The sequence below is a fragment of the Panthera pardus genome, unplaced genomic scaffold (genome assembly GCF_024362965.1).
Source record: "Panthera pardus isolate Hobbes unplaced genomic scaffold, ASM2436296v1 HiC_scaffold_22, whole genome shotgun sequence".
NCBI lineage: Eukaryota > Metazoa > Chordata > Mammalia > Carnivora > Felidae > Panthera > Panthera pardus.
The window spans coordinates 73,042,739-73,055,998 of record NW_026526788.1 but is presented as its reverse complement, the minus strand read 5'-3'; the positions used below and the strand labels follow the sequence as shown (position 1 = coordinate 73,055,998).

Genomic DNA, 13,260 nt, shown 5'->3' with positions numbered 1-13,260 from the left:
CACTTTTGGGGCTAGTTATGTCTTTCAGTGGTTGTCGCTCACATCCTATAAATTCCATTTCCTGAGGTGGGTCTTAATGAGTTGAAGGGGCAGAAACCTAATAGTTGGGGGGAAGAGGAGGAAAGATCCAGAAAGGAAGATCCAAGACCCATCTGAGATCTGGACCTTGGCACTGGCCTGAACCCAAAGCAGATCAGAGAAGCTTCAAAAGATGGGTGTTTCCTTTCCTTTCTAATTGGAACCTCCCGGACTTTGTATTGGGTTTTGCAATTTTTGTGCTACCACTTACCCAGGGTCTGACTAATTTTGTTAATCACAGGATTCCCAAGATTCTCGCAAAGAAGCTGTCAAGAAACTTTGATTCTCTGCAATCAGACATTTCTCATGACCAACCAAGGAAATGAGAAGACCCTTGCAGTGCTCCATGCATGTGCCAACTAGTTCCTACACTGACTTGTGACATCCTCTCCCCGGCCGGGGTCCCCAGGGGGGTCACTCCAAGGCAAGGATTTGTGTGCAAGTGGGTTATTTGGGGGTGATCTCAAGGGGAATGGAGAAACGACACGGAGAAGAAGGAGGGCCAATGCAGGGGGTGCTGATAAGTAACTAAGGCTCGATTCCACTGGGAGTGCCGACCCCTTCCTCCACCAACGATCACCCAAGTCAACATTTTCACATGCCCGCTCATTCAGGAGCCACTCTGGTGGGAACACGGGTCTACACAGAATCGGGCAGTTGAACTATCCCAGGCCCCCGTGAACACAGGTGACAGTCACGTTTTGTGGCACCAGTGTACCTTACATGGGCTGAGATTGGGCTGACCCCACACACATGCATGAAGTCATTCAAGAGAAGAGGTCGTTCAGACTAGCTCTGTTTCACCGAGGGTACGTTTTAATTTAGGTGAAAGTACGAACTGCAAAAACAAAGGTTCATTTTTTTTCTGGTGTCTCAAGAGAAGCTATGACATCCGTAAGGTGGTTTCATTTACGTAAGGTAGGGCTTTTGACAGACGAAGACAGGACAATGAACCGGGCTTCGGAGGATGGGGAGAGTTTTTGTCCAATGCCTTGATGTGAAAGGCATTGGCCACATTTCTGCAGGGCCTTAAGACCAAAATCAGCTCTCGTGCAGGATTTGTCTCCAAGCCCCACGGTCTCAGGTGACAAGCTGCAGGGCCACCAGTTCCAACTGCCCTCAAGAGATGAGGCAAGGAAAGCGGCTCATCTGGCATCTGTCCCACAAGAGATGGTGGAGATCTCACTTTTTAACAGGATGGTAAAATGCCCCTCTCGCCAAGAACAGCATGAGATTTTTATAGACGTGAATCAGCCTGTTTTGCACCAACTTAAAAGCAATGCACACGATCTCCATCCCGATGATGATATAAATGGAGAAGAACAAGAAGAAGTGAGGGTGTTCCAAAACGGTGTCCCCAAACCCAATGGTGGTCAGCGTGACAAAGCAGAAATAGAAGGCGTTCTCGAAGTCCAGTTTCTTCTCCCAGATGGGGAGGATGGCTGCTGCACAGGAAATGTAGGCGAAGACAAGGAGGGCGACGACCAGGAGGGGGACGTCCAGCTTTTCCACCTGCCGTCCCACCTCGTCCAGGTTGCTGATGACAGAGTAGGAGAGCCTCCCTGACGCCAGCTCTGGACACGAGTTGCTCCTCTCGACGGCCCGCGGGGGCGGTTGCAGCGCGTTCTGCTTCTCCTGTGCAAGAAGTCTCTCGAACAGATCCACGTTGCTGCCTGGGGCTGAGGGACACGTGCCGGGTTTGGGGTCCGGAAGCTCTTGGGTTTCTATGACGATCCTGGGGACGGCTCCGGCCGCAGGCGTGGTGGCAGAAACAGGCTTGGGGGCAGGCCTTCCGCAGAGCAGGCGGGAGCACCACTCGGGAAGGTGGGGCCGGACGAATGGGAGTTTTTGGAACCGATTGTAAGACGTGGACAGGAGGGTGGCCAGGATGTCACCCGTGTCCGTGAGGACGAGGAACATCAGGGGGATGCCAAAGAGGGCGTAGAGCATGCACAAGTATTTGCCGAGCCTGGTGACAGGGTAGATGTGGCCGTAACCTGAAAAAAGAGGACAGACCCTGGGAGGCTGGTCTGCTCTTCCCCTTCCCGAAGAAAGTTTTAAAGAGACCTTCTGCCATTTCTCCTCCTTGTGTGTGTGTGATGGTTTACACAACGTGTTTGAAAATATTCATCTTAAAACATTCATCCAGGGGCACCTGGGTGGCTCAGTCGGTTAAGCATCCGACTTCGGCTCAGGTCATGATCACACGGTCTGTGAGTTCGAACCCCACGTCGGGCTCTGTGCTGACAGCTCAGAGCCTGGAACCTGCTTTGGATTCTGTGTCTCCCTCTCTCTCTCTGCCCCTCCCCTGCTCATGTGCTCTCTCTCTTTCTCTCTCTCTCAAAAATAAACATTAAAAAAATTTTTAAAAAAACCCATCCACCATCTGGCATTGGGCCCGTTTTGGTGGGGGAAGCAGGAGGTGAAACTCATCTACTCTTCAGGATAAGGAGCAACTCATGTCTAGATATGTGACCCAAGATGTCCTTGGCAGGGGACAAACATGTCTGGGAGTGGGCTGATTGCTTTTCATTTTGCTGCGGCCACTTCTAAGCATCCGTGTGACCGGATGAATGCAGGGGAGAGGCCATGGATGGCTTTGCCATCATACCCACCGCCTCCTTCATCCTCCACGAAGGCACCTGTTTTTAAGAAGCCACGCTTGTCCTCCCTGGGATGTCTGGGCCTCTTGGCTTATTTGTTTCTATACAACAGGCTATTACTATGTGCCATCAGAGCACAGCAGTGTGCATGGGAGGAGGGAGAGGGGACAGAAGGACTAAAATACAGCTGCTACCCTCAGGGCCATTGTGGTTTAGTAGATTGGACAGACGCGGTCACGAGTGCTAGTGAAAGGGTTAGGTTCCCAGCATCTAGAATCTTCCAACCTGAGTGCGAACCTCAGCTCTGGCATTTCTAGAAAGTTACTTGATGGCTCACATTTTCAAGTTTCTTAGCTGCAAAACAGGAACAGCAGTCTCCGCTCTGTGTCCTGACTCGCTGGGAAGATGACACGAGACCAGTGCCTGACCCATAGTGGGCAGCCGAGAATCGTCAGCGTCCCCGCCCTCAGGAGCCCATAAGAGCAGCCAGCAGCGTTTACTGTGGGTTGGTGTCAGCCCACCTGCCTAGGTAGGCGTGGTTGTCACCATTCACAGGCAGGGAAACTGAAGCTTGGAGGAATGAAGTAACTTGGCCAAGAGCACTCAGTGATAGACTTGGCAGTCAAATCCCCAGAACCATCCGGCTCCCATGCCAGCATTCATTCCCACGGGGTCTGGAGCACCCAAGGGGGTGGAACCTTCCAATCATTAAGAACCAGTCAGCCAAGCAAAGGGGGTGGGCGGGCTGAGGCTTCTGTCCTCTTCAGGACGGAGATTCTTCTCCGTCCATCGCCCAACCCCCCCCCCTCACGTCTACAGCAGGGCAGGAGCAGAGAGCTATCAAACCCCCACAGCACAGAGAGTTGGATCTTCTGGAGTGAGCAAGCTCAGTGACTTCAACAAAACGAGGGAAAAGCTTTTGTATTTAATGCCTGTGTTTAATTTTTGATGTCATAAAGGAGGATTAATACAGAAAAACCTAGGCCAATTATGTAAATTGATTTGAAGGCACTTCCCAGGCTGGCTATGCCCCAGCCTCCTCCGGGGCTACGGTCCCCTGTGGCGAACTCTGGCCTCAGGCTCTGCCTTCCAGGATCACAGAGGCGTTCAGGTTGCCCACCCTCACCAGGGTCCTGGGAGAAGGCTGTGGACCTCAGAGGGGCTCATCAATGGGCACCCATCCCAGGGCACTCTACGCCACACTGGGTTGGTTCCACGAGGCACCTTTTGGTAGGAGGGACAGTTAATTCTACGTGTGTTCATATGTGTGCGCATACTGAGTGCTTACTGCATACACAGTGCTGAGCAAAGTAGATATGGTATCCAACCTCGCTGAGCTTCTGGTTTAGTGGGAGAGGCAGATATGAATCAAATCACTAACTAGTGATATATGCATAGCAGCTGGAGACCGATAACAGGATGTGAAAGAGCAGACTGTCCTATGAGCATTGAGAACAAAGGCATCCATCCTGGATTCGCATTTACTGAGCACCTACTTTATGCCAGGCACTTGTGGGCAGGGCTGGGGGCACAACGGGAAGCAGGCAGAGGTCCTGCCCTCTAGGACTCCTGGCCTTGAGCTCAGCTCTCCACCAGTGGAGTCCTCCACCTGTGACGAGGACCCAACAGGTGTCTGCACGAGGGGGCAGGAATGGGGGCCTCATTGCCTAAACCTCCCGTTCAGAAACCCAGGCGCGTTCCAGGGGGCAGGACTCGCCGAGAGAGCGCTGACGGTTCCAAGCGCCTGTTTCCCTTCCCTGATCCCTCAGGGTCTTGAGCAGTTCCGGCTCTCCCCTGAAGGAGAAGAGGTTGCAGAAGTGGCCTCAGCTCCTTGTCCGGGCTTCAGTGAAAGCCCAGAACCACTAAGGAGAAGCAGGTGGGGGTGGGGACCTAAGGGGGAGAGGAGAGACAGAGGGGAGCCATGGGGCTGAGGGGTTTCCCAAGACACCGGACTTTCTATGTGAAAACTGTGGTAGTCCCAGGCAAACTGGACGATCGGTCGGTCCAGCCATGAAGGAAGGTGTGGAAAGATTCTCTGGAGCGGGGAAGGTGAGGGAGGAGGGCACCCGGAGCCTCCCCTGCAGGGGCAGGAGCTCAGAGAGGCCTGGCCACAGAGTCCTGGTGGAGCCCAGGCCCTGCGTGTCAGCAAAGGTTCCTGTGCCAAAGCTTGTCACGGGCCCCACAGAGCCATCAGTCCTTAGGGATGTTAGCAGCAGCCACAAAGTCCCAGAGACAGAGACCACCCTGTTTTCTAGATGGTGGATAAGCCCCCTAATTCTTGTACACCCCCAGGAGAGTCAGGAGAGGCTCCCCAGTAACAAAAAACCTTTAAAAAAAACAAAAAAGAAAGCAAATATCAGAGAGTGCATGGCCCCTGTGAAGGAAATGTATTAACCGTACCAATTACCAAATGCTGAAATGCATAACGGAAAATCCTACCATTTCTTATAATGCATTCATATATTCCAGTACGGTCAGTCCACTCCACTTAGGCTGTATTTAATAGCCCATGCACTTTACTTTCTAATCCAAGGGGACTGACCCAATTGGAAATGACTGGGGATTGGCCAACCTCACACCTGCCAGGTGTCCCCTTTTCAGCATTAAGGCCAGGTGCATTAAGAATGGCCCAGAGATGTAGGGCAGGAAGCACTTGAAACACAGTATTGATTACAGGCCGTCGAGAGCCTCTCCAACATCCTCTTCCACTTGTAATTACTGGACGGCGTGACGTCCTAATTGATTTGATAGGAGCATCGCCTTCTTGGGATTTAAACCAAGATAATGCATTTCCATTAGATCAGTGGTTCACAGCCTGGACTCCCGTTAGAATCACCTGCAGGGCTCTGAAAAATACTGATGCCTGGGTCTGTCCCTAGCGACTCTGACTTGATTGGCATGGAGTCCGGGCTTGGGAGCTTATAAAAGACAGCCAGATAATTGCGGTGTGCAGTCAGGGCTGAGAATCTTCACATCCGGTCAGTGCTTTGCAAACGTCAGCATGCATCAGGATCACGTAGAGAGTTTGTTAAATACAGACTGTTCGGCCCCACATCCATAGTTTTTGGCTCCGCAGGGCTAGGATGTGGCCTGAGAATTCTCATTTCTGTTTTTTTTTTAAGTTTATTTATTTTGAGAGAGAGAGAGAGAGAGAATATGAGTGCGGGAGGGGCAGAGAGGGAGAGAATCCCAAGCAGGCTCTACCATGTCAGTGCAGAACCTGATGTGGGGCTCGATCCCATGATCTGTGAGTTCATGACCAGAGCCAAGATCAAGAGTTGGACGCTTAACCTACTGAGCCACCCAGGTGCCCCTTAATTCTCATTTCTAACAAGTTCTCAGGTGATGTTCATGCCACTGGTCCAGGGGCCATACCTTGATAACCACTGCATTACATCAGTTCTCAAGGGGGGAAATTTTGCCCCCCCCTCCCCCGAGGGACACGTGGCAATGTGTGGAGACACTGTTGGCTGCCACGACTGGTGGAGACCGCAGGGGAAGAGGTGGATGCCTCTGGTAGGTAGAGGCCAGGGATGCTGCTGGACAAGCCCCCATGACAAAGAACCATCGAATTCAAGATGCCCATAGTGCCCAGGCTGAGAAGCTGCATTAGGCCAATTCCCCGAAGTCCTTGAGGAAAAGGAACACAAACTGAACCCCTTTGCTCATCTCCAGTATCTTCCTTGGAGTTGCAGCATCCCTGTAACCGTTGTTCCATTGAGCCGTGGGTTTCCCTGAAAAAGTCCAGCTGTGCCCCACCCCTGCTTTCCCGGTAGTGACTTCCCTCTCCAGAACCTTAGCTCACGGCTAAATGTCACGGCACCTACCCCGTGGGGTTGTCACGTCATGAAAATTAAATAAAATAATGCATAGAAAGCCTGTGAACACCATGCCCAGTGCTGGCAAATGCTCGGTGCTGCGGCTACTGTTGGTACTCTCTCTGCCCATGACCAGTCCCTGCCTGCACAGGCCATTTAGGTGAAGGACCAGTTCTGAAGGAAGCCACATGGGGGCGCCCTTGGACACACGCGTGTGCCCATCCATAAAGCAGACACTGGCTGTTCCCCCCGCAACATTCCTTCATCTTTCCTGGAATGCCACTACCCACCCCCCGCGCGACCCCCTGATTTAGGGATAGATCCAATTGGTCTAAATCATTCTGGTAACGTAACCCCCTTGCCAGGACTGGCTCGGGGTGGGAAGTTTCTAGAGTTTTTTTTTTGCTGATGGTGACAGCCAGCCCTTTTTCTGTCTACGAGATGCAACTATGCCCAAATGGGAGTGGATATTGGTGGCCGTCTTGTGACCTGCTGAGCAGGACGGGAGAGTATCTGGTGCTCAATGTCATGGCTTAGCTGCACACGGACCAGCCCTAGAGCTGTCCCCCACTGGACTTGCGCTCCAGAGGGAACACACTTACACATTTTCCCGGCTGTTTAAGCCAGTAGGGTTGCAATTTGTGGTAGAGGCTTCTGGAAGGATCCTGAGGGCCACTTAGGTTTATCCTCACACTGATCTGAAAGGCAGGACTGGGAGGAGCTACAGATGAGGGGACGAGGCTCAGAAGGGCCACATTGCTCCCTGAAGGTCACACGGCTGACCCCAGGCGGCCAGCCTCCAGAGTCCACAGCTGGCCAGCGTGCTCCCCAACCCCACCCCCAAGTGTGAGGGAACCTCAGCACGAGCACCCAGCCATGGCTGGGGCCCTGTGACCCTTGTGGGCCCATCCCTCGCAGGGACCGGTACTCTCTCGAATGAAGATGGGGCCTCAGTCCTTTTCACTGGCCGAGAGGGGTAGGGGCTGAGCAATGGCTTCCACTCCTGGCGGAGATGCTGACCCAAAAGCTTCTGAGCTGTGGCTGAGGTCAGCTCCACCATCTGAGCTCCTGTGACCCTATTCCCAGCAGGGGAGACTCCTGCCCGCCCCAGGGAGGCCCCTTCTACCCGCCCGTCCTGCTGCACCACCGTGGAGGGAAGCCAGGGGCCCTTAGTTGGGCGAGCATCCTCAGACAGGAGCCCAGGGACACGGTGCCCGAATGCAAGGGCAGCCTTGTCCCCGTAGCTCAGGAGGCAACTGCTCGTGCCATGTCCCCCTCTCTCCTGTCTGATCCCTGCTCTCAGGCCACAGTGGTCTGTTCCTCCAAGCACCTCGAAGCTTCGGAGTGTTGTCCGACTGTTTCCTCTGCCCGGAAAGCTCTCGCCCTTCTTTGCCTGGCTCACCTCTCCAGATCCTTCAGCTCTGTCACTTTGTGTGGCGGCCAAGAAGAGGGTCTGTGGCTTGGGGGGTCCACAGAGCCCCTTTTCAAATGAGCAAATGGTCACTGTAGAGGGCAGCGCTGCCCCTGCAGCCTCCCCTCTACCCTGGACTCTGGAAGGGACTGGTCTGGGTCAGTGATGTTCACGTAGGAATCTTACCTTTGTTTGGGGGCTGAAGACACGCGTAAAGGGAACGCGGGGAAATGGGGAGAGGCCGGCTCCTTCCCTGCAAGGACCTTCCCTCCCAGACACTGATATCGACCCAGCCACACAAGGGGTCTCTGGGAATCTGAGCTGCCCCTGCCGCCCAGGCACAGCCAGACTCTCCCTGGGGCTGCCCAGGCAGGGGTGGGCAGGGGTGGGCAGGGCCCCGGCAGCACCCCACAGACCTGCAAGGCTGGCAGACTATTTCGGGAAAAGAGCACTGGACTTGGAGTCTCACGGCCTATTTGTGGGTACCAGCCCTACTCACGGCATGCCCTTGGCCCCTGACAGCACCCCTCTGGGCTCAGGGTCCCCCACCTGATTCATAAGACCACTGTGAGCTTTAAAAGTCCCCAAGGGTTGGGGCGCCTGGGTGGCTCAGTCGGTTAAGCGTCTGACTTCAGCTCAGGTCATGATCTCACAGTCCGTGAGTTCGAGCCCCACTTCGGGCTCTGTGCTAACAGCTCGGAGCCTGGAGCCTGCTTCGGATTCTGTGTCTCCCTCTCTCTCTGCCCCTCCCCTGCTCATGCTCTCTCTCTGTCTCAAAAATAAATAAAAACATTTAAAAATTTTTTTAAAGTCCCCAAGGGTAACTGTTAGTTCCTGTCACTGCCTATTAGTTCCTCCCTCACCTCACCATTGGTGCTCCCAGTCCTGCTCTGGCACACCGTCCTCCCTCTCCACACCATACCCCACCCCTCCCCAGTGCTCCCCCCCATTCCCTGGGAGTACAGTTGTCATCTACCACTTAAGCTTATGTTCCTACCACTTAAGCATTGCCTCTTGGACCACCTCCAAGCCTGCGGCAGGTGCCCCTTCTCTGTGCTCCCACAGTACCCTGAAGGCCTCATAGGCTGACCACGTTTGGTTGTCTGAGTTCTTCTGTCTTGCCCCGAAGTCTGGGCTCTGGCAGGTACCATTGGCAAGAGGTGTTCTGTACAAAAGCATTCAGCCAAGGAGCGGGAGGGGGCTGAAATGCAGCCCCTGCCTTGCTCATTGGGGTCCACACCCGGGCACGGGGCTGCACCCACCTGAAGCAAGGGCCCTCTTTCCTAATCCCCACCAAGGACCCAACATCACTCCTGCTCACTGCTGTATCCCCCCCTCCCCCACTATCCACCACCCCCAGCAAGGAGCAGCGGCCACTCAGCAAAGGAGACCCAGCACGAGGTAGGCATTTCACATCTGTTTCTTGACCAAAGGAATTGAACGTTCCAGCCTCCCCACCAAGCGTCCTCAGCCTCACTCTTCTCCCCCCTCCTCCCCCAGGTCTCTCTCCCAGGCCTGCCCTTGCCTTTGGACTTACCCACAGTGCTGATGACTGTGCAGCAGAAGAAGAGTGAGCTCAGGAAGGACCAGTCTGCAAACGTGCTGAACCAGTGGGGTTTCACCTTCTGCAGGAGCACCCTGAGATCCTGTTTCCTGCCTTCCTCAACTGGGAAAGAGCGAAGGAGAGGGTTTTGCTCAAGACAGGTCCCACCCAGGCAAAAGGGTCTTCCCCAGGGACCAGGATGGCCCCTGCCCTGTGGCGTCATCAACACCAGAACTTGGCTCTGCTTTTGCACATCTCTGCATTTAGTGCCTGCGGAGATTAAGAGGCCACATACCCCATGAGATGAGCACCCAAGGGAGAGGCCCTCAGGGGTCCGGCCCGAGCTCAGCCATAGCATCGCTGCGTGGCCTTAGGGGGCTTTCTGAACTTTCTGAGCCTCTACATTTTTCACTTGCAAAGAAACATACTAACTTCTGCTCAGTCTCTCCCATGGGGCTCTTGAGCATTGAAAGCAAAATGGGTTTTATGAGCTGTAAGCTGTTATATGGATGCAAACCATACCCGCTCCCGGAGGTTATTAAGCCTGATGGAATTTGGTGCTCATACTGGGATCTGTGCGCACCAGTCGCCTGAAGATTTCTGGGAAGCCTTGGCTTTCCAAACATCTGCCCCAGGGTCAATGGAGCCAGACTGGGGTCCTGGTTCCTCAGGGAGGTTCCCAAATAGTTCCATTGGCCTTGGTGGCCAGTGGCTTTTGAGACCCCAGAAGCCACCTTGAGACTCTGGCACATGGCGGGAAGTCACTACTCTGAATGGGCACTGACCTGGGAGTCCAGACACGAGCACTCTAGACCCAGGTCTGAGTCTCCACCTGTGTCTCCCTCTCTCTCTGCCCCTCCCCTGCTCATGCTCTGTCTCTCCGTGAAAGGGGACAACTCATACAACCCTCTTGGGCTGGCATGAGGATTACGTGAGGTGATGCACCGAAACGTGCTCGGCAAAGCGTCCTGCACTTAGCTAGACCTCTTCAGCGTTTGAATCTCCAACAAAAACCAGTACAAAACGAGGTTGGAGGGGCACCTGGCTGGCTCAGTCCATAGAGCGTGTGACTCTTGATCTCAGGCTCGTGAGTTCGAGCCCCACTTTGGGCAGAGGGATTACGTAAACAACAGTAACAAAATCAAAATGGGGTTGGGCCAGCTCTGTATTCCCGTCGTGTTCTGTGCATCAGGATCATCCAGGAGACTTTAAAAATAAGATTCCCTACCCAGCCCCAGAAATCCTGATGAAGTGGGTTTGGAGAAGAGCCTGGGAATGTATATTTCAGGCAAGCTCCCTGGATGACTGTGACCTGTCCGGTTTGGGAAGCTCTGAACTTGTTGACACGCGAGAGACTACACGGGATGGCTCAGAGTCCCAGTAGCAATGGCAGAGGACATCTCCTGGGTCATCTGAGTTGGTGTGTGTCTGTCTGGTAGATGTAGACAGAAGGAGTGGGACCCTCCTCGGAGGAGAGACACTATGCCCAGCCTCCAGTCAGGCGGCCTCAGCCAGAAGAACCTGCCCCCAAAGCGGGGCTGGGCGGTGGGAGGGGCTGTGAGCAGCCCGAGCAGAGGGACACGTGAGGACATGTCACACTGGGGAACATCCTGTTCTTCCCCTCACCTGTAGGCGCCGTTTTTCCTTTGTCTTTAGTTATTTACTCTATATTTTATTTTGCTCTGCTAAATACGTATTTGCAAGCTTTGGGGAACAGGGCAGTGTAGAAATAAGAGACTAAATACAAATGAAATGCAGTAAGGCCATAAAGCGCCTTCAAGAGGCTTCCTGTCCTTTATGTCATCTGCTTCCCACAGGGTCTCTGTGATTGGCAGGCCTGAGATTGTGGGCCGCCTCTGTCCAGCACACTGAGACCCAGAGAGGGCAAGGGCTCTCCTGCAAATCACACAGCAACCGGGACCCCAGGTTCTTCCCACAACCAATTCCCCTCCCCTGAGTCCAACAATAGAAAAGCCTTGGAAACAGGAAATGAGAGAGAAAGGGGACAGGCTGCTCCTCCTGGGGGTCCAAATCCAGTTGGATTGCTCTTGAATTCTAGTCCCTGTAAACTGAGTCACGGGGCCAGGCAGGCAGAGTTCGGAGGACCTGCCTAGGAACCCCCAGCCCCAAATCCGGTCACCCATGCCGCCCATCCAATCTCACCAAATCTCCAGCAATCCACCCTCCTCAGAACCTGCTGGTCTGGGTGGGGCTGGGCGCGGAGGCAAAGGGAAGGGGGCTGGACTTTCCAGAGCACCTAGTGGGTCCTCAGGGCTTTCTCTACATTCTGCACAGCAACCAACCCTGACAGGCCATTACTCTCCCTATTTTACAGAGGAGAAAACTGTGGCTCCGAGAGAAGTCATTTGCCTAAGGTCCTGCCCAGGAATGGGGAGAATAGGAGCAGAGAGTGTAGGGGCGCCCCTGCCCCACCCCGCCCTCTGCTCCCTGGGGCTGCCCCCACCCACCCGGAAAAGGCTGCCCTGTCCGGGGGGGGGGGGGGGGGGGGGAGCCACCTACCTGTTCGGTTGCATTTCAAGATGCCACAGAGCTCCCCCAGGAATTCCTCAAACTCCGGGTCATTTGGCCCCAGGTCCTGGCCGCCCTCGATGGCCGAGAAGAGGGCAGCACCCAGCAGCGCGTAGGTCACCAGGGAGCAGAGGAAGCAGAGGCGAGGGAACAGCTTCTCCAGGGCCTCCTGAAAGCACCTCCCGGCCTGGGGTGGCCCGGCAGCCTCCATCCTCCCAGGAGCACCCGCCCAGAACAGGAGTTGCTGATGGACGGAGGCAGGAGCGGGGGCCCCAGCAGGAGGAGGACGGGGAGGAGGAGGGGGAGGAATGGGAGTGCCCAGAGAATGGCCAGGCTCCAGCGCTAAGTGGATGGTGCGTGCGCTTCCCCCAAGGACTGGGAAGCAGCCGATACTCATCACGTTCAGTTACTTAGATGGCGCCCCCCCCCCGCCCCCCGCCCCCAGCGCCCCAAATTGCTATTGATCCACCAGCCTGGGAACGGCCCTGCGGCGGCTTTGGGCAGGCGCTGGGGTGGTTGCTCTGTGCTTTGGCCCTTCCCATGTGGAAGCTGCGATTTTTGACTTCCAGGTGCCAAGTCTGACTTTTGGTTTTTAGTCAAGCAACCGTCCTTCCGGAGGTTGGACTACCTGTCTTGGACAGGTAGTAATAATGGCGATGAGTCTGGCCGGAGCTCTACACGTTTACAAAGGGCCTTTATCCTGCGTGCATCCAACTGTTGGTCATAATTCTCCACTCCTCTGTAGCACACCCACCTTCGCCGTGGCCTCTCCGAGGGCCGAGCAGAATTCCGTGCCCCCTAGTGTCGACGTAGGCCACGTGATTTGCTCCGACCAATCGGGTGTTAGCAGACCGGAAGTAAGCAGGGGCTTGGAAACGTGCTGGTGAAGCGGACCTTGCTCCCCTGGGCCCTGTCTCTGCCACGGGAAGAGTATGCCCGGTGACAGACATGGAGATGTGTGCACCTGAAACCCCCTCCCCCACCCCGCCCGCCTTCATAAAAGGATGTTCTGTGAGGCTTCAAAGAACTTGGGTCATGACAGCCTCCGCTATTCATCCTTTCAGAGCGTGCCTCAGCTTCCCAGGCCTCTCCTCTGGCAAGCCCTGAGCAATGACTGAGCAAGATGGGGGTACAAGAGCTTACCCAGGTCTGTCCGCCCCCGGAGGGACTCCTCCAACCTGCAGGCTTTTTGGTCTGCCAGAGATTGTTGGCAGCCCTGCGTCATGATCTGAAGGCTTTCTCTGTCCCATCCTGCGTCCCAGTAAAGATCCCAGCAGA

At 54.8% G+C, this 13,260-nt stretch overlaps 1 protein-coding gene across 1 annotated transcript; it reads right to left on the bottom strand.

The window, feature by feature from the left end:
* Window positions 1-872: 872 nt before the first annotated feature.
* Window positions 873-12,193, bottom strand: KCNK18 (potassium two pore domain channel subfamily K member 18). Its single transcript, XM_053910173.1, has 3 exons — window positions 11,974-12,193; window positions 9,448-9,576; window positions 873-2,075 (listed from the first exon to the last, which is right to left on the bottom strand). Exons 1-3 carry the CDS (start codon window positions 12,191-12,193, stop codon window positions 1,261-1,263), a joined length of 1,164 nt encoding a protein of 387 aa, XP_053766148.1. The 3' UTR covers window positions 873-1,260.
* Window positions 12,194-13,260: the final 1,067 nt, after the last annotated feature.

Excerpts from the sequence above, each read along its gene's own strand:
- KCNK18 (XM_053910173.1), bottom strand. The coding sequence starts at position 12,193 with ATGGAGGCTGCCGGGCCACCCCAGGCCGGGAGGTGCTTTCAGGAGGCC. Across the intron at positions 9,577-11,973 it reads CTTGAAATGCAACCGAACAG|TTGAGGAAGGCAGGAAACAG; the intron begins GTAGGTGGCTCC and ends GCTCTTTCCCAG. Across the intron at positions 2,076-9,447 it reads CACAGTCATCAGCACTGTGG|GTTACGGCCACATCTACCCT; the intron begins GTAAGTCCAAAG and ends CTCTTTTTTCAG.